This window comes from Lontra canadensis, unplaced genomic scaffold (assembly GCF_010015895.1).
Source record: "Lontra canadensis isolate GAN:19392208 unplaced genomic scaffold, GSC_riverotter_1.0 scaffold72, whole genome shotgun sequence".
Classification (NCBI taxonomy): domain Eukaryota; kingdom Metazoa; phylum Chordata; class Mammalia; order Carnivora; family Mustelidae; genus Lontra; species Lontra canadensis.
The window spans coordinates 9,560,588-9,579,043 of record NW_022631066.1 but is presented as its reverse complement, the minus strand read 5'-3'; the positions used below and the strand labels follow the sequence as shown (position 1 = coordinate 9,579,043).

The 18,456-nt window shown below is 43.8% G+C and overlaps 1 protein-coding gene across 2 annotated transcripts; it reads left to right on the top strand.

Moving 5' to 3' along the window:
* The first annotated feature begins 11,475 nt into the window (after positions 1 to 11,475).
* Positions 11,476 to 16,249, top strand: RPP38 (ribonuclease P/MRP subunit p38). 2 transcript variants are annotated; one of them, XM_032880924.1, is made up of 3 exons: positions 11,476 to 11,573; positions 13,848 to 13,970; positions 15,290 to 16,249. In XM_032880924.1, exon 3 carries the CDS (start codon positions 15,304 to 15,306, stop codon positions 16,147 to 16,149), a length of 846 nt encoding a protein of 281 aa, XP_032736815.1. In that variant the 5' UTR covers positions 11,476 to 11,573; positions 13,848 to 13,970; positions 15,290 to 15,303; the 3' UTR covers positions 16,150 to 16,249. The 2 variants fall into 2 exon arrangements, with proteins under 2 accessions (XP_032736815.1, XP_032736816.1); XM_032880925.1 differs by lacking the exon at positions 13,848 to 13,970.
* The last annotated feature ends 2,207 nt before the right edge of the window (positions 16,250 to 18,456 follow it).

Here is an 18,456-nt window from a genome sequence, read left to right as displayed (position 1 = left end):
CACTCAGGTGGTAGTGGGGGAGGGTAGCTAGTGAGAAGTATTTCAGATCCCGGATATATTTTGAAGTTAGAGTCAACGATAGTCCCCAGTAGATTCTACATGGGTGTGAGGGAAAGAGACGAGTCAGGATAATTCCAATATTGTGGGCCTGAGTAACTGGAAGGCCCACTGGTGGAGGAGGTTTGGTGAGGAGCAAAGATCAGAAGTTTTGTTTTGGACATGCTACTGTTGAGACATCAGACATCTAAGTGCAGATGTCAAATAGGCAGATGGATATCAAGTCTAATCCGGGCTGGGCATCTAGAGGTGGGACTCATGAACACAGAGATAGTATTTAGATCCTTCAGACTGGATGACCCTAAAAACTGAATGGATAAAGAGGAAGAAAGAGAAGAGGACTGAAGACTGAGCCATGGGAGTTTGCAACATTGCAACACTTCAAAGAGCTTGGAAAGAAGAGGAAGAATGAGCGTATGAGACAGAGAAGAAGTGGTCTTTGGGTGAGAGAAAAACCAAAAGAATATAGTATGCAGAAGTATATCAAATGAGAAAGCATGACAGGTTAGACGTGGACTGAGAATTATCAATTGGATTTTCATCTTTGTCAAGATCACAGATGACACTGACAGAAGTTTCAATACAATGGTGGGGGGTGAAGGCTGATTAGAGTGGGTTTCAGAAAACACGAGGGGCAATTTTTGTTTGTTTGTTTAATATTTTATTTATTTATTTGTCAGAGAGAGGGACAGAGAGAGAGAGAGAGCACAAGCAGGGGGAGCAGCAAAGGGAGAGAGAGAAGCTGACTCCCCGCTGAGCAGGGAGCCCGATGCGGGGCTCCATCCCAGGACCCTGGATCATGACCTGAGCCCTAAGGCAGATACTTAACAACTGAGCCATCCAGGTGTCCCCATGAGTGGCAATTTATAATCATTTTGGGGGGACTCTCCCTTTGTTTACCCCTCCTTCTATGTCAAACTGTCTTAATCATTAAATCCTATCTATTTTGTTCATCTTCATGAAGGGTTGTTTTGGCACTTTGCTCTTCCCTATAAATTTTAACATTCATGAGTCAAGTTCCACAAAAGAGAATTCTTGAATTTTTCTTGGCATTGCATTGCAAAGCTATATCGGTTGTGTGTGGGTGGAGAGGCTGATATCTTTGTGACACAGAGATTCACTATTCATGATTCATGTATCTTTTTCAATCAATTTCCTTATTTAATGTTTTCAGACAGTTTTCTAATTTTCTCCATTGAAGATCTTGTACATCTTATGTGGACTAATTTTTTTCATTTTTTTTAAAGACTTACTTATTTAGTTTAGAGAGGGGGGAGGGACAGAGGGAGAGAATCTCAAGCAGACTCCCCGTTGAGCATAGAGCCCAATGTGGGGCTTGATCTCATGACCCTGAGATCATGACCTGAGCCAAAATCAAGAGTTGGACACTTAACCGACTGAGCCACCCAGGCGCTCCATGTGAATTTCTTTTTAAATAACTTTATAATTTTTTATTATTTAGATGGGGTGTTTTTAAATATGTGTTTGTCCTTTTGTAACTAGTACAGAGAAAGGGAATTCATTCCAGCAACCTTGATAAATCTTTGAAGTTTTAATGATTTTTCAGTAAATTATTTTAGGCTTCCTATTTAGCAAACAATAGTCTATGAATAATGACAGTTTCATTTCATTCTTTCCAATCCTCAGATCTTTCTTTTCCTTGCCTTTTTGCACTATCCAGGATCTACGTATAATAATGAGCGGAGTAGTAGTATATGGTTCCTTAAAGGTAATGCTTTCGGAGTTTCACCATCAAATGTGATATGTTCACTGCAGCTGGCTTATTTCAGTGGATATATATATTTTAGTATGTTAAGGAGGTTTCTTCCTATTTGTAGTTTGGCAAAATTTGTTTCTGTGAATGGATGTAGAATTTCGTCAAAAGCTTTTTTATCCTCTATTGGGATGATCATACTGTTTCTCCTTTAATCTTTTTATTTTTTAGATTTTGTTTATTTGAGAGAGGGGGCAACTCAGGCACTATCCCAGGACATTAGGATCATAACCTGAGCCAAAGGTGGACACTCAACCAACTGAGCCACCCAGGCACCCTTCTCCTTTGATCTTTTAAAGAAATGGCTTACATTAATTCATTTTTCAATTGCTAAACCAACCTTGCATTCCTTATTAATCCCACCTGACCTTGACAAAATGTTTCTCTCTTTTTAAATGCATTACTGGATTGTGGGCTATATTTTGAGAGTGTTTTTCATCCATGTTTACTTTGTAACTTCCCTTCCTTAGACTTTTATATATTTATTTTCTCTGTATCAGCATGATGCCAGTGCAGAAAACAAGTCAGGAGAGCATCCTCCCTTGACTGTATTCTGGAATTGATTGTGTTGGAGAGGATCACAAACGACAGAAGGTCACACCAGGGCCAGTGACACTTCAGCTGATTTTCCTCTTGCTGCCTCCTCCACTTCCAACCCCTGCGGTTAAGGCCACAGCCAAGCACAGGCGAAGCCCAACTACTTTATCGCACCCACTCTCCACTTGGAGTCAGTGTCATAGCGTTGAGCGTGCGAGCACATGTCGGTAACACCCCACTTTCTTACCATAAACTCCGAACTGTTTTTGGCACTAGATGTAGCTCCAGTGAAGCTCTCAGTGAAAGTCACCCAGGAGATTTTTCCCGGAATTACCTGTTCAGGGCTCCCCTACCTTGCCAAGCTGCCTCTGGAAACACCAACTCCCCTCCCCGACAAGCGCCACAGAACCTTGGGGCCCCTGCACAAACGCAAACGAGGCGGTGGGGCTTCTGCAGTCTTGCCTGGGGAGGGGGCACGGTGGCCTCTTCTCCTTTTGTCTCCCGGGAGTCTCCTGGCAGCCAAGTCAAGGTTAAGGGGCTGTGGGGAGGCAGTGGTTTTGAAGGCCGCAGGGGTGCAGCTGGCTGTCAACTTAAATGGAACTCCGTTGAGAGTTTGAACCCCCTCTGTGCACTGCACAAAACCCCCTTGGCCGGCAGGCCCCGCACACCCAGCAGCAGCACAAATTTCTTGCTCAGCCCATACGGGCTATGGTTTGCTGGCAGCACAGGGCGGGGCTCCTGTACCTTCTAACAGGGCTCCATGAAGTTCATGCTTTTAATCCTCCCTGTCAAGTGTAAAGAGCACCACTTGGCATCCCCACATGTTTCCTTTATCACAGTTTCTGCTCCCATTCTGGGAGGTTTGAGTGTCTCCTGTCAGTGTCTGCTCTCAGGTTCCTCTGGCAAACCTGAAACACAGATGTCTCAGTACAAACTTGAACCTGAGCCGACTGAAGAAGTTCCCAGGGGCTCCCTGCAGGCCCTGGCTGTTGTCAGAATGAGTAGGGGGTGGCTCACCTGTGGGAAGTTGTCCGATGGATGGAGTTTCCTTTGGACACAGCATGGGGGGGATCTGGTTCCTTCTGTGCCATGGCTTCTGATGTGTGGGTGGAAGAAGGGGCCAAAGGGACATAAGTCCGTGGGAGTCTGTGCTGGGCTGGGGCCCCTCAGAGGTCCCCTCTGGGGGCACAGCCCTGAGGCCTAGTTGGGCTGTGGCACGTGGATCCCTGGTGCAGATGGGGTCTTGTTAGGAGATTGGGGTGCAGTGGTGGGGTGTGGAGGAGAGCAGAGGCTGTGGAGGCCCTGGGCTCCAGCAGGGTTAGGCCCTCCAGCTCGGCTCTCTTGTGACTTGAGAGCAAATAGGTGGCCATCACTTTGTTGCCCTTACGGCCCATCCGCGAGTCTAGGATCTCTCCCCTGTGTGACACACGGACACCATCAACCCAGCCCGGCTTCCCTGTAGTCAAGTAAGGCTTTAGTCCCTCCCCAGGACCCGTATTCATCAATGGATCCTGAGCTCCAAAGTGCTCTCTTGCTGGGACTGAGAAGGAGAAATTTCTTGAGCAGTTTTTTGCCTTCCCCGGAATGTAAAGAGGGATACGGTGTATTCCATGAAGGGGTGTGCTGACCAGTGTCTACACCATGGCCCTCAGATTCCACACCTCCATGCAGGTCCATCTTATTTGGCCCTGGAAGGGTTCCAGGGCGGCATAAGGGAAGGGGGGGCGGTGCTGCCAAAGGAAGTATCCAGTTGTTCCCAAAGGTGAGCTCTTCCCGGAGCCAAAGTCTTCAAACTTCATTATCACGTCAGCATCCAAGAGCAGGTGTTCTGTCTTTAACTCTATGAACAACACACTTCTAGGGACTGTACCCACAGACATTATCTGACAGAATTTGCCTGTGGCCTTTCTGACAGACCTCCACTAGGAACTCAAGCACCTCTCTTCCACTAGAGTACTCTACGACAAGGCCGAGGGCTTACTCAGTCCGGATCACTTTAGAATGATTGTTTTGGGATGGTTCAAGGCCTTCTTCATTCTTATTTAACAGGACAGTCTATAGTTTGGAGGAGTTCTACTAAACCTTGTCACTGATCTTTTTTTTTTTTTTTTAAGATTTTATTTATTTATTTGACACAGAGAGAGAGATCACAAATAGGCAGAGAGGCAGGCAGAGAGAGGGAGGGAAGCAGGCTCCCCGCTGAGCAGAGAGCCCAATGCGGGGCTCGATCCCAGGACCCTGAGATCATGACCGGAGCCGAAGGCAGAGGCTTAACCCACTGAGCCACCCAGGCGCCCCGCCTTGTCACTGATCTTAACGACTACTTCTTTCCTAAGGCAGGATGTGCCAAGCTAACTTCAGCTTGGTCAGGTTACCCTTGGTGATGGCCTTGAGGGCCAGTGGCTGCCCACACAGGTCTCCTCCTCAGCAGAGATGGCTGAGAGGCCCAGCAGCATGGTGGACTTTACTAATGACCTCGGAGTCGAGGCATCCCAAGGTCAACTTAAAATTGGGAGAAGCTGGTGAGAAGCTTGGCCTACATCACCTCAAGAGAAAATAAATTCGAGTCCACCTGATGAACTGATCTTTATAATGGAATCAAAACACAATGCCAGACAAGCATACAAATAAACAAAACCAGATACTAACAAACTAAATAAAAAGGGTGAAAAAATTTCAAAAGGAAAATGAGGAAAAACAGTAAAGAAGAAAAAAAAGGAATTAAAGGAAAAATTGAGTGGCATTAAGTACATTTGTAATGCTTTGTAGCCATCACCACTATTTCCAAAATTTTTTCATCCTCCTAAATGGAAACTCTGTACTCATTAAAGAATTTCTCATTCCTTTCTCTCCTCAGCCTTAGTAACCTCTATTCTACCTACTAGCTCTATGAATTTGTGTAGTCTAGGTATTTGTGTAATTGCACAATATCTGTCCTTTTGCAACTGGCTTATTTCACTTAGCATAATGTTTTTCAAGTTCATCCATGTTGTAGCAGATGTCGGTACTGAGTCACACTGGCACTCCTGCTGTTTTATTTCTTTTAAAGTTTTTTAAAATTTGTTTAGAGAAAGAGAACATGTGCATGTGCGTGCATGAGTGTGGGGGAAGGGCAGAGGGAGAGAAAGAGGGAGAGAAGCAGACTCCCCCTGAGCACAGAGCCTGACATGGGGTTATCACCACCCAAGCCAAAATCGAGAGTGCTCAACAGAGCAAACCATCTGTCGTTTTAATAACAGCCATCCTCATGGATGTGAAGTAGTATCTCATCACGGTTTTGATTTGCATTTCCATAATGATTAAGGATGTTGAGCATCTTTTCACGTGCTTATTGGACATTTGCATCTCTTCTTTGGAGAAATGTCTTTTCAAGTCCTTTGCCCATTTTTTAATTTTTTAAAAAGAGATTTTATTTATTTGAGGGAGAGAGAGTGAGCATGAGGGGTGGGGGGGCATTGTGAAGAGGGAGAAGCAGAGCAGGGAGCTTGACACAGGCTCTACCCCAGGACCCTGGGACGACAACCTGAGCTGAAGACAGACGCCCAACTGATGAGCCACCCAGGCACCCCTCAACTGGTTTTTTTGGGGGGCTCAAACTCACAACCCCAAAATCAAGAGTTGCATGCTCTACAGACTGATCCAGCCAGGTACCCCATGGGGGTTTTTGTTTGTTTTGCTTTTTCTTGTTGAGTTGTAGTTTTTATATATTCTGAATATTAATCCCTTATCAGATGTGATTTGCAAATATCTTCTCCCATTCTGTGGGTTTTCTTTTCACTCTCTTGATAGGGTCCTATGATGCACACAAAATTTTATAATTTTTTTTAATTCGGCTCCAAGCCCAGCATGGAGCCCAACATGGGGCTTGAACTGACCACTGTGAGATCAAGGCCTAAGTTGAGATCAAGAGCCGGGCACTCAACCAACTGAACTATCCAGGCACCCCAAAAAGTTTTAATTTTGATGAGGATCTAATTTATTTATTTTTTCTTTTGCTACCTGTGCTTTTATGATCATATCCAAGATATCATTACCAAGTGAAATGTCATGAAGATTTTCCCCTATGTTTTAAGAGTTTCATAGTTTTAGCCCTTAAGCTTAGATCTCTGATCTACTTTGAGTTAATTTTTTTAAGGTTTATTTATTTATTTTGGAGAGAGAGAGAGAGTAAGCGAACAAGTGGGAAGGGCAGAGGGAGAAAATCTTAAGCAGATTCCATGCTGAGCGCAGAGTCCAAGGCAGGGCTTGATCTCACAACCCTGAGATCATGACCCTGAGATCACAACTTGAGCAGAAACAGAGTTGGATGCTTCACTGACTGCCACCCAGGTGCCCCACTGTGAGTTAATTTTTGAATGGGATATAATTAACGATCCAACTTCATTCATATGCATGTGGATATCCAGTTCTCCCAGCACCATTTGTTTGAAAAAAACTTCCTTTCCCATTAAATTTTCTCGACCTCCTTGTCAAGGATTAATTGACCGTATATGTGAGAGTTTATTTCTGGGCTCCCTATTCCACTGTCGGTCTTTATGCCAATACCACACTGTTTTGATTACTGTAGATTTGTAGTAAGTGTTTAACATCAGAAAGTGTGAGTCCTCCAATGTTGTTCCACATTTCCAAGATTGTTTTGGCTATTCAGGGGTTCCTTGAGATCCAGTATGAATTTTAGGATGAGTTTGTCTAATTTAACAAAAATAGGATAGGAATTGCATTGAATCTTTTTTTCCCACAGTGCTTTTCATCACCCATATACTATATATTTTACTTTCTCTGTTCTATTGTCTGTCTTCCCCATTAGAACTTCAGTTCACTGCTTTATCCCCAACACTTAGAATTCAATAAATCCTGTTATCTGCCCAGGGGGGCGCCTGGGCGGCTCAGTGGGTTAAGCCTCTGCCTTCAACTCAGGTCATGATCCCAGGGTCCTGGGATCGAGCCCCGCATTGGGATCTCTGCTCGGCAGGGAGCCTGCTTCCCCCTCGCTCTCTTTCTGTGTGCTGCTCTGCCTACTTGTGATCTCTCTCTCTGTGTCAAATAAATAAATAAAATATTAAAAAAAAAAAGGAAGGAAGGAAATATTCTTATGTATATAGCATCTGGCCCATTGCTTGACATATAAAAGATGCTCAGTTAAAACCGGTGAATAAAGTAAAACGCTATTTATATTTTTCACCTAATATATGTTTACAGACATATGTACATTTCTACATTAAAAGTGCTTCTCAACCGCTTGTTCTCATATTGCTTCAGAAAGAATTCTGAGATAATTTAATTCATATAAGGTTTTATACTTTAAATAATTCTAAAATTATGTTTATGTACATGTATGGCATATTTTGAAGTTACCTGCAGCTGATTTTATATCATATAGACACTTTATTTCCAAAAGTACTGTTGCTGGCTCCTTAGAACCTATGTAAAATCTAAAGCCTAGCATCATATCACATTAGATTTTTTTTTTTTAAGATTTTATTTATTTATTTGACAGAAAGAGTAAGAGAGAGCACACAAGTAGAGGGAGCAGCAGGCAGAGGGAGAGGAAGAAGTAGGCTCCCCACTGATCAGGGAGCCCAATGCGGGACTCAGTCCCAGGACTCTGGAATCATGCCTGAGCTGAAGGCAGCCACTTAACCAACTAAGCCACCCAGGTGCTCATCACATTGGGCTTTTGCCTGTAAAAATAAAATAAAACTCTAATAAATAGTCTACTTAAAAAAAAAAAAAAAAAAAAAAAGAACATCCCAGACAACTTTGTGACCATTTGATGTAAGGTCTTTTAAATCCCTCCTTTTTAAAAGAACAACAGCTCTCTGCCAAGGCCCCTGACCACCTTGCATGTCTCTACCTAGATATGCCATGTAGGAAAGGCTTGACTGCAGACTGAGTCATGGCAGAATGCCTGGGATTCTTCCTGGAGCAAGCTCACAATCTTTTTTTGTTGGTTTGAGGCGTGAGGGGGGGGGCGGGGGGGCAGGTTAGGGAAAGAGAATCTTTTTTTTTTTTTTTTAGAAATTAATTTAAAAAATTTTTTTTTAATTTTTATTTTTTATAAACATATATTTTTATCCCCAGGGGTACAGGTCTGTGAATCGCCAGGTTTACACACTTCACAGCACTCACCCCAGCACATACCCTCCCCAATGTCCATAACCCCACCCCCCTCTCCCAACCCCCCTCCCCCCAGCAACCCTCAGTTTCTTTTGTGAGACTACGAGTCACTTATGGTTTGTCTCCCTCCCAGTCCCATCTTGTTTCATTTATTCTTCAGGGAGAGAGAATCTTAAAGAGTAGGGCTGAGTCTCACTACCCTGAATCATGACCTGAACCAAAATCAAGAGTTGGATGCTTAACTGACTGAGCCACCCAAGTGCTCCTAGGTCCTTATCTCTTGGGAAACTTCCACAAAACTGTTTCTCTTCCATTTCTCTAGTTTTGGTGGAGACTAATAATGCCTTTCATGTTGCCCTCCCCTTTCCCTGCATCCCCTCACCATCTTAGGGTATAGCTGTGGGCTTTTTTTTTTTTTTAATTTGACAGAGAGAGAGAGAGACATAGAGAGAGGGAACACAAGCAGGGGGAGTGGAAGAGGGAGAAGCAAGCTTCCCGCTGAGCTGAAGCGTAAAGTTGATTTGTTAATGCAGAGTCACACATCACTCAGGACATCCGTGGTTAATTGATCTCTGGGACTAGGGTTGTTGTCCCATGGGCGTAAGATCCTGCTGATCTTGCTTTTGCTGTCTTCTAGGTAAAACAAATGGTCTAAATCCAAATAGATGCTTTTTCTCCTTACTGACCTTATCTACAGACACATGGCACTGCCACCAGCTGTGACTTAGCTGCTTGAAACACTTCACATTTACACATTTACATAGTCTCTCATGACATGATTTATCACCAGGTCCCTTAAGCCACTCTTACATCATGACAAGCATATAAATCTAACAACAGCCCAATTCTAGAGTTAATATAAAAAAGAACATTTAAGGGGCGCCTGGGTGGCTCGGTGGGTTGGGCTTCTGCCTTTGGCTCAGGTCGTGGTCTCAGGGTCCTGGGATCGAGCCCCACATCGGGCTCTCTGCACAGCGGGGAGCCTGCTTCCCCCTCTCTCTCTGCCTGCCTCTCTGCCTACTTGTGATCTCTCTCTTTCTCTGTTGAATAAATAAATAAAAATCTAAAAAAAAAAAAAAAGAACATTTTATTATTCAAAAACCAAATTGAGGTTTCACAGGGTAAAATAATTGTAGCAGCTGTCATTAGATATTTTATATATATAGGTATATATATGTGTGTGTGTGTGTATGTGTATATAGGTATATACACATACACACATATGAGTTAAAGTGATACCTTGAAGACGATATGAGAGACATTCAAAAGTGTTACATGGGAAGAAAATCACAATATTTAATCTGTGTTATTATTTCGCAATTTGAATGCATGTATAAATGTGAAACAAATTACAAGGGAACACAGAAAGGAAATATGTTTTGAGGTAATTGGGTCATGGGATGATTGCTTACTTTTTTCTTGTAAAGTTTGTGCGATCCAAATGAGAGAAATTACCTTTGAAACACCATCATTTTAGCAAAGTTCTTGTGGAGATCATACTGGTAGTCTCAAAATAAGACAAGCACGAAAGTCATAGAGGCTACTATTAATTTTTATTATTCCTCATTCAGGTTGTCACTATTCATCACAGAATTATCAAGCACTTTCTGCAGGCCAGGGACTGTGCTAAGCATCTTACACAGATTATCTCTCCAATAAGCACAACGGGTACTATTTTTATCACTTCATGGAGAGGGTTCATTAGCTTGCTTTAGGGGTCACATGCCTAGCCTGAGTTGAAGCTAGGATTTCAAGCAGGCAAACTGGCTCCAGAGCTGTGGGATGTAATGGGAGGTAATCTTCATAGAGCAAATGTGAACTGAAATGATGTTGTAAATCTCACTCTACACTCTGGAACCTTAGGGGGACAAAAACTCGTGCACAGTTCTTTCTCATGACTTGAGCATTTCAATTAGATATGTGTGTCCACATTTCTCTTACAGCTTGAAAGCTAGATCTAAGACTACAGTAAGCTAGATCTAAGACTGGATGTCTGCAGTTTATCATGAGCCAATACGGTTCATTTTACAAAACAAAAGTCCATTGCTACATTCAAACTCGCTGTAACTTCATTCTACTTAATTTTTTAATTGTAATTTTTTAAAAAAATCACATTTTACTTTAACTCTATGTAACCTGCAGAAATCTTTGACCAAAAGGAACACTTCTTGTTGTTGTTTGTTTGTTTTCTTTTCTTTATGGTCAGTTAGGTACCATGTAGGTGATAAAAACTGAAAATGGAGAAAATAGATTTAAAAATGGAAAACCAAATGAGCCATGAAGAGATTGAGAAGGGAAAAGTTCTGAGACAAATGGAGTAAGGGGGACTAAGTTAGGCTGGAAAAGAGAATGGACTGGGATGGCGAGGGAGGAGGCTCTTTAGGTCAGAAGCAAGCTACTTTCTTCTAAGTTCTCACCACGGGTAAATCAACAGATTCAGATGCCTGACCTTGCAAATGTCCTTCAGCTGTTTACAGTTGTCCATGATTCCCCAGCGACTCCATTCGTACCTTTAGTTTCCACTGGTCCAAGGAGCTACTGCAGACGTTTTAAGTTTTCAGAGCTGCTGTCGCAGAACACAAAGAAGCCTTCACTCTCCTCTTTCAGGGGGCTCAAGATTGCCTACACTGTTGCCTGTAGGCACATTTTTATCTCAAACCACCCCTCATCCCCCAGTCTATCTTGATTTTCTGGTGCCGGAGAGTCGACGGAGGTGGGTACACTGGACAGGGACTAGGGTTTCGCGTCCCCTTAGGCAAGCCAAATACAGAAGAGCGAGAAGAGAGAGAGAGCTAAGACTGCCAGGCGCTGAAAGGCAGAAATTGGATTAGAATGGAACTGGCAACATATGAGAGAACCAGCCTTCCGGCGACTACCGGCGGTAGAACAGCCCCCCAAACCAGTAGTGCAGCCTGTGAACCGCGCGTTACCAAGGCAACCGTGAGGTCTCGCGAGACCGACGGTGCGCCTGCGCACTGCCGCTGTAGGGCTGGGTCCTGAGCCTCCCTGCAGCATTCCCAGACGCGGGGCTTCTGTAGTTCGGGCCTCGCGGCTCAGTGGGCTGACTCTCTCCATTGTGAGTGACAAGGTGAGATGATGAGATGCGAAGCTCTCAGAGAATTTGGAAGGCGGGGCCAGGGAGGGCGAGGGCTCTGCGCACGCGCATCGCACGTGGAGGTGGTGCGGTTGCCTTCGTGAGTGGGAGCGGGATGCGGAGGACGTAGGGGGACCGGAGGGGCGCCCCCGGGTGGGATCTGGCCTGGGAGGTGGCGGAGAGCTGCAGGCATGCGAGGTCCCGAGGTCTTCCCCGAGACCCCTCTCTTTCCGGCCGAGCCACCCCCGCGGGAACGGGCGTACTTTCCTGCCTCCGGGCCTAGGTTTACTCTCCTGTCTGGAGTTGAGCATCTGTAGGGTACGAGAGATAGTAAGAGAGAGCCCACCCTGGTCCTTCAGTGCGCCACAGCCTAGAACCGGGGACGGATCACAAAATGTTGGCGAATCTGAGTAGTAAAGAATGAGGGCTCTAGATACGGGCGGTAAACACGGGGACTCTGGGACAGGAATGCAACCAAGGGGAGCTGGGAGTGTCCTCCCCTTCGCTACCAGATCTGGAGACCGGAGTCCTTCCTTGTTTTACTCCGGCTGATAGCACCAACCCTGGTAGATTCTACCTCTTAAGTATTTCAGCCCCATCCCCTCTGCGGCGACTCTAGTGCAGGCCACCATCATGCCTACTCTGGGAACCTCTTTGCTCCTTCCACTCTTGGCAAAGGACGCTTCCAGGCGGGGAATCCGCAAAGACCTTGTTGCAATGCCTTTGAAATCACGGCGCGGCACTCTTCTGTTTTAAACGTTACAGTTGCTTCCCATTATAAGCTTTGCAAGGATCTTAACCTCTTGTCCTTGCTTCCTTTCCCTACCTAATATCTCAACATCTCTGCCCCAGCGACATTGAACTTAACTTCATTTCGTTAATGTTGTTCCCTGGGATACTTTTTCTACTTCATACTCCCTTTGGCAGGCACTCTTCAGATGTAGGTTAAAAGGTCACTTTCTCCAGGACCTCTTTTCTGACCCCTTAAGCTAAGTTAGGCTTCTGCTATTTCCTTAGTATTCTGTAGTTCCTGGACTCGACTGTGCATATCTTACCTGGTGCTAAGTCTTTTTCATGGATTCTAAGCACCTTGAGGCGTAGTTAGCTGTTTTTTACTTTAATACTGTATGGCTTGGTGCGTTGTGGATAATCCAGAAATACTTGCTGAGGAAAAGTGGTTGTGGGGCTGAAGGTGGAAGGGAATAATGTGGATGTGGAGGTTAGAAACTGGTGGCCTTGTTCAACAACAGTAAGGGGTTCAGTGATGGGATGTAATTATGCATGGTGGGAGAGGGGAGTGGAAGATGAGGGCCAGAGTGTGGAGGGCCTTGTAAGTCACCTTAAAGGGTTTTCCCTTGATCCTGTAGGTAGTGAATGCCTCCAACACCTAGCTCAAAAGGCATCTCAGCAAAGCCTTCCTGTTTTTCTCCTCCAAAACCGTTACCTTCTCATCAGTCAGTACTATTTTTGGATTATACGATGTTAAGATTCTGCTTCTCCAAACTACTTGGCTCACAATCCCTCCCCTCCCGATTCTGAAGACAGTTCATGCCTGGCTTGCTCTTCTTCTGGGACCCACAACATACATAAGGATTTCTGTGCTGTTTGAATGCTGAAGCCCATAAGCTGACTTGCAGTTTGGCAAGAGCTCTATTAGATCGTATTTGTCTTGCTCATTTTCCTGACCACCTTCAACCTGATACCAGCCTTTGCCAATCCCAACCGGATTTGGCTGAGCTACTCCCTGACTCCCTGAGCTGGAGGGGAACATGGAGAAAATGGGGGATGAGGAGGGCTGTGCAGAGAGGCTGGGATGGAGGAAGCAGCTTGTACAGCAGGTAGAGAGGCCCAGCAGCACTGGCATGAAGGAGGTCTGATTCTGCCCCCGGGAGCTGAGTTTTGGATTTCTGTTAGAAGGTGACTTAGGAGGTGCAGTGGAGACCAGTGGAGGTTAGGAGGCCATTTTTCACGGCTGTCCAGGGTCAAGAGGCATCCTGTCCTACCCCAGCTGTTGTAACCCTGTTCTGGATCAGACTCACCTGGACATTTTTTTTTTTTTTTTTTTAAACAAATACAGGTGTCCTGGTCCTAATCTCAGGGATTCTAGTGCAGTACATTCAGGATAAGGACCAACCATCTGGATGTTTTAAAAGGTAGCAGGTTATTTTTGAGGTACAGCCAGGATTGAAAAAGCATAAACTTTGGGTTTGGAAAACCAGTTGTGACTTTTAACCTCTTTCTTCACCCACACATTGGGCAATTCTATAGGAATTTTGTGACAATCAAGTAATACATGGAGAAATAGAATCAAGTAATACGTGGAGAAAATGCCTTCTAAATTCTGACACACTCCGTGAAGATACCTGCTCTTTACCATCAGTAGCCAGCCTGGTGAGTGGAAGTTTAATTGGAGAGGATGTAATTCTTAATTGTGCATGGGGCATTTGGGGGAAGGCAGGCCTCAGTGCGATAAATTACCACCTGGAATGAGGGACTGTCTGGAGGGAGAAAGTCTGATCATCTGAAAATAGGGACAGTTCCAGATGCCAGACTTCTCAGGGGGCTGGCTCATTTAACTTCCTTCAGTTTTGCCATGCAGGTCACTGTAGTTCTTAGCTAAGCAACAGGATTTAGTGAGGAATAAAACTGAGGGAAGAGAAACACACGTGTTCTGGGAAGCAGAGCCAGGATATGTTCCCTATGTCAGTTGTTTATAACATTTTCCCAAAAAGGATCCTTACTTTTCTTTAACGGATTAGTGTTTTTTAAGTTTCATTGCAAAATTTCCCTAGTTTTCATCAAGTTGTCAGCTACAGAAGCTGTGAGCTTCTGTTAAGAAGGGGGAATATATACCTGTGTACATAGGAGATGTTTAAGGAGGGACATACAAGAAGCTTAGAGTCCAGGGAGGGAGGGAGACTTCTAAAAGGGCATAGAAAGAAAGTATCATTGGAATTTCTGATCGGGTGCATAGATTACTATTCTAGTTCTTGAACACCCACACGTGGCTGCTGATGAAGAGCAGAGGCTCCCGGGACCACACAGCTTGGGGGCTCCATGCAGGTGGACTTGTTCAGTGCCGAATCCTGTAGCCAGAATGCTGCCTGCACATGGGAGGCGCTCAAGGGGTCTTTGTGGGATCGAGGCCCAAATGGAGAGCAGCTCAGAAAATGGTAACAGGGGGCGCCTGGGTGGCTCATTGGGTTAAAACCTCTGCCTTCGGCTTAGGTCATGACCAGGGTCCTGGGATCAAACTCCACATCGGGCTCTCTGCTCAGCGGGGAGCCTGCTTCCCCCTCTCTCTCTGCCTGCCTCTCTGCCTACTTGTGATCTCTGTCTGTCAAATAAATAAAAATCCTTAAAAAAAAATGGTAACAGATTTGTAAGATTAATACCGCACAGTCATTAAAAAAGATAATCATGGACAGGTAGAAACACGGAACATTTTTAATAAAGGAAATCAGGAGAATTTCACTGCGATTGCAGTAATGCAAAATACTTATATATTACCAGTATATGAATAGACAAAGTCATGAAAAAATGGGGAGAATAAATTCCTTATTCTTAAAAGAGGTTCTTAGTGTATGGTCATGTCATTGGTTCTATAACGTCGGGCTTGCTATAGCCTATCAGGAATCAGAGTACAAATAGGATATTCTTCAACATGCATTGCTAGTGACACGAATTTACTTTGTCCTCTGCTGCTTTAGGAGGGATTTTCAGAATGGCTGCAGCTCCTCAAGCTCCGGGAAGGGGCTCTGTTCGGAAGACCAGACCTTTAACAGTAAAGACATCGTTGAACAACCCATACACTGTCTGCTGGAGTGCGCTAGACAGAGAAGACATGCAATTCATACTACAGACCCTTGAAGACAGATTTAAATCTCTTGGGCTTCAGAAGATGGAAGGTAAGAAGAAAAAGAAAAAGCAGTTTTTAAAAAAACAAAGCTCAGACAAATGTAGCACAGAGGTTGGTATGAGTGAGGATCTGAAGGAGAAACACCCAGAAGATAATGAGCAAGGGTCAGGCTGGACTCCTGTCTGTGTCAGGAAGCAGCTGGCCATTGGCGTTAATGAAGTTACCAGAGCTCTGGAAAGGCGTGGGCTGCTGCTGGTACTCGTGTGTAAGTCAGCCAAGCCTGCGCTCATCACCTCGCACCTGATTCAGTTAAGTCTGAGCAGATCTGTTCCTGCTTGTCAGGTTCCCCGTCTCAGCGAGACACTCGCACCTGTCCTTGGCTTAAAATGTGTCCTGGCCCTGGGCTTCAGAAAGGACACCACTGCCTTTATTGATGAAGTCAAAGCCATAATTCCCCGAGTACCCAGTCTACACGTACCATGGCTCCAAGGCAGACCGGAAGAGTCCATGGGAAATTTAGACACTGAATCTTTGGAAAGCCAAGACAAAGAAATTTTGGAGACTTCCTTTGAAGACATCTCTAAACATAAAAGGAAGCCTGTTGAAGGTCAGCAGGCTGTAGTGTTACAACCCCTTAAAATAAAGAAAGTGATTCCAAACCCCAATAAGATAAGGAAACCACCCAAAGGTAAAAAAACAACTTCAAAGTAATTTTTATCTAAACTTGTCATATCCCAGAGCTGTAAAATGACGCTTTGTAAAGAAGCCTTGAAACTAATAAAATGTGTTATTTTTACATATATTCTTGGGATGCTTTTAGTAACATTTCTTTCATATGTGTAAGACTATAAATAGGCTGATGCTTAAAACAAGTGCAGAAAATTTTCAAAAGCATGAATATCAAAACAAAAATTTATTGAAACTAATGTCCATGCTTGTATAAATTGACTTTTTAAAAGGCTGGTACAATGCTTGTAAGCAAGAAATTCTGTATCCTACACCACTTGACATCTTTCTATCAGACTTGGAAAATGAGCCACAGTAAACAGGTTCTAGTTAGTAATGCAGATGAAACTGGACTGGAGATCGATCAGTTTTAAAAGAAAGATACTAAACACCAAGCAATACATTATCTTCAGAAACATCAGAAAAAAAAAAATTTTTTTTTTTTACTTCCTGTTGACTTTGTAGGTAGGCATATGCATGAGCTTAATGTTTATAGGAAAAAGCCAGATATGGTATTCTGAATGGTTGAAATTCATCCCTCTACATGGTTAACTTATTTCCTTGGAAATTTAACATGGGTAAAAAAGTATGCTGGTAATTAGGTCAAATGTAGAATTAAAAAATAAAATGAGGAGCTTGAGGTCTCAGAGATGGGTTTGTGCAATGACTGGGGTTCTTTATGTTAGGAAATGGAGTGTAATCAATCCTCTATGTCTGGGTTAAAGTGTCTGCTATTTGCAGTATGTGTTTGGAAAAGGTCCTTTTGTTATTTAGGAAGGTACTGGACTGCTAAAGTCTACTTTCAGCCTAAATTCTGGCTGACTCTTGGATTATGCCACCTCTGTTCATTTAAATTTTACTAAATGCCATTCTGGCTGAAAAAGGGGGGAGGGGAGGGAAAGATACCTCATGGAATAGAGCATTTCCATTGTTGACAAAGATGCAGGACAACGCTTTTTTCAATCTATAAGACACTGTATATTGCAGTGAAATTTAATCCTAATAACTATAAACACAAGCAGTTTTATCATTTTTCAATTTTGAAATGTTCACTGGTAATCTCTCTGAATTATGACGAGGGCTTATAAAGAGGAAAATATGCTATTAATTGCTGTACTTAAAAATGAGTAAAAGCATCTGAATTCTATAAACAAAAGTGCCACAGTTTTATCACAAGGCGAGCTTGTGATATACTGACTGGCAGTTCTTCAGTCATCTGAAAACCTACATCATCATTAGGATTGTGCCTTAAAAATGAGTGGAACACAATTCCCCACTAGAGCCTTGACTCCAGATTAAAATCCCATTTACTTAATTCTTGGTGTTTTGGTGGATTGGTTCAGTTTTGCTTCCAAAGCTACCCTCCTCTGTTAAGAAAGAATGGTAATGCAGTGGAGTCCAAATCGTCCCATATGAGAAGTCTTCTCTGGGTCTTCAAAGAGGTAAACACTGCCCTCTGAATTACGCGCTACTGTGCGGTCCCCGAAAGCCCTCTAGTGGTAGTCACAGCTGTGGGTTTGTCTTTAGGATGATGGTAGGAAGGTGTAGAGAGTGGCTTTCAGCTCTAGTGTAAGTCAGGGTCAACAAATCCCCCCCACCCCCCACCCCCCATAAAGGGCCAGACGGTAAATGTTTCAGGCCTTGTGAACCACACAGTTCTGTCAGAATGACTCAATTCTGCCTTCGTAGCATGCAGCAGCCACAGGAGATAGAAGCAAGTGAGTGTGGCTGTGTTCCAATAAAATGTTATGGATGCTGAAATTTGAATGTCCTACAGTTTTCCCATGTCACAAAATGTTATTCCTTTGATTCTCTCCTCCCTGTACCCCCCCCCAAAACAACCATTCAAAAATGTAAAACCATTCTTAGCTCATGGGCCATAGTTTGCTAGCTCCTACCTGATGCGAGATATGACCGGTTTCATTTGACCACTTAGAACATAAAGGAAAGGCCGTCATGTTGTCTAAATTAAAATTTTCTGGACTGAAGAGCCTAGGCACTGGCACAATAAAGGCAGGAAGAAGTATCTATTCTGTGTAATAGGAGTCAAGGCCGGTTCTCCGTGGCCTCATTTGGCATATCCTCCCCCTTGGACTACGGGCAATATATACATATATATGTACACCGCGAAAACCGGGTTTCCAAATTCTAGATAAAAACACCATCGGTAACAAAATTATGAATACTTATTTACATATAAGACATTTTCCATTAGCATGACAGCTTTCATGATAAATTAAGGTCCGCATAAAGGAATATGTGCAATTCTGCGTAATAAAAACATTCAAACTC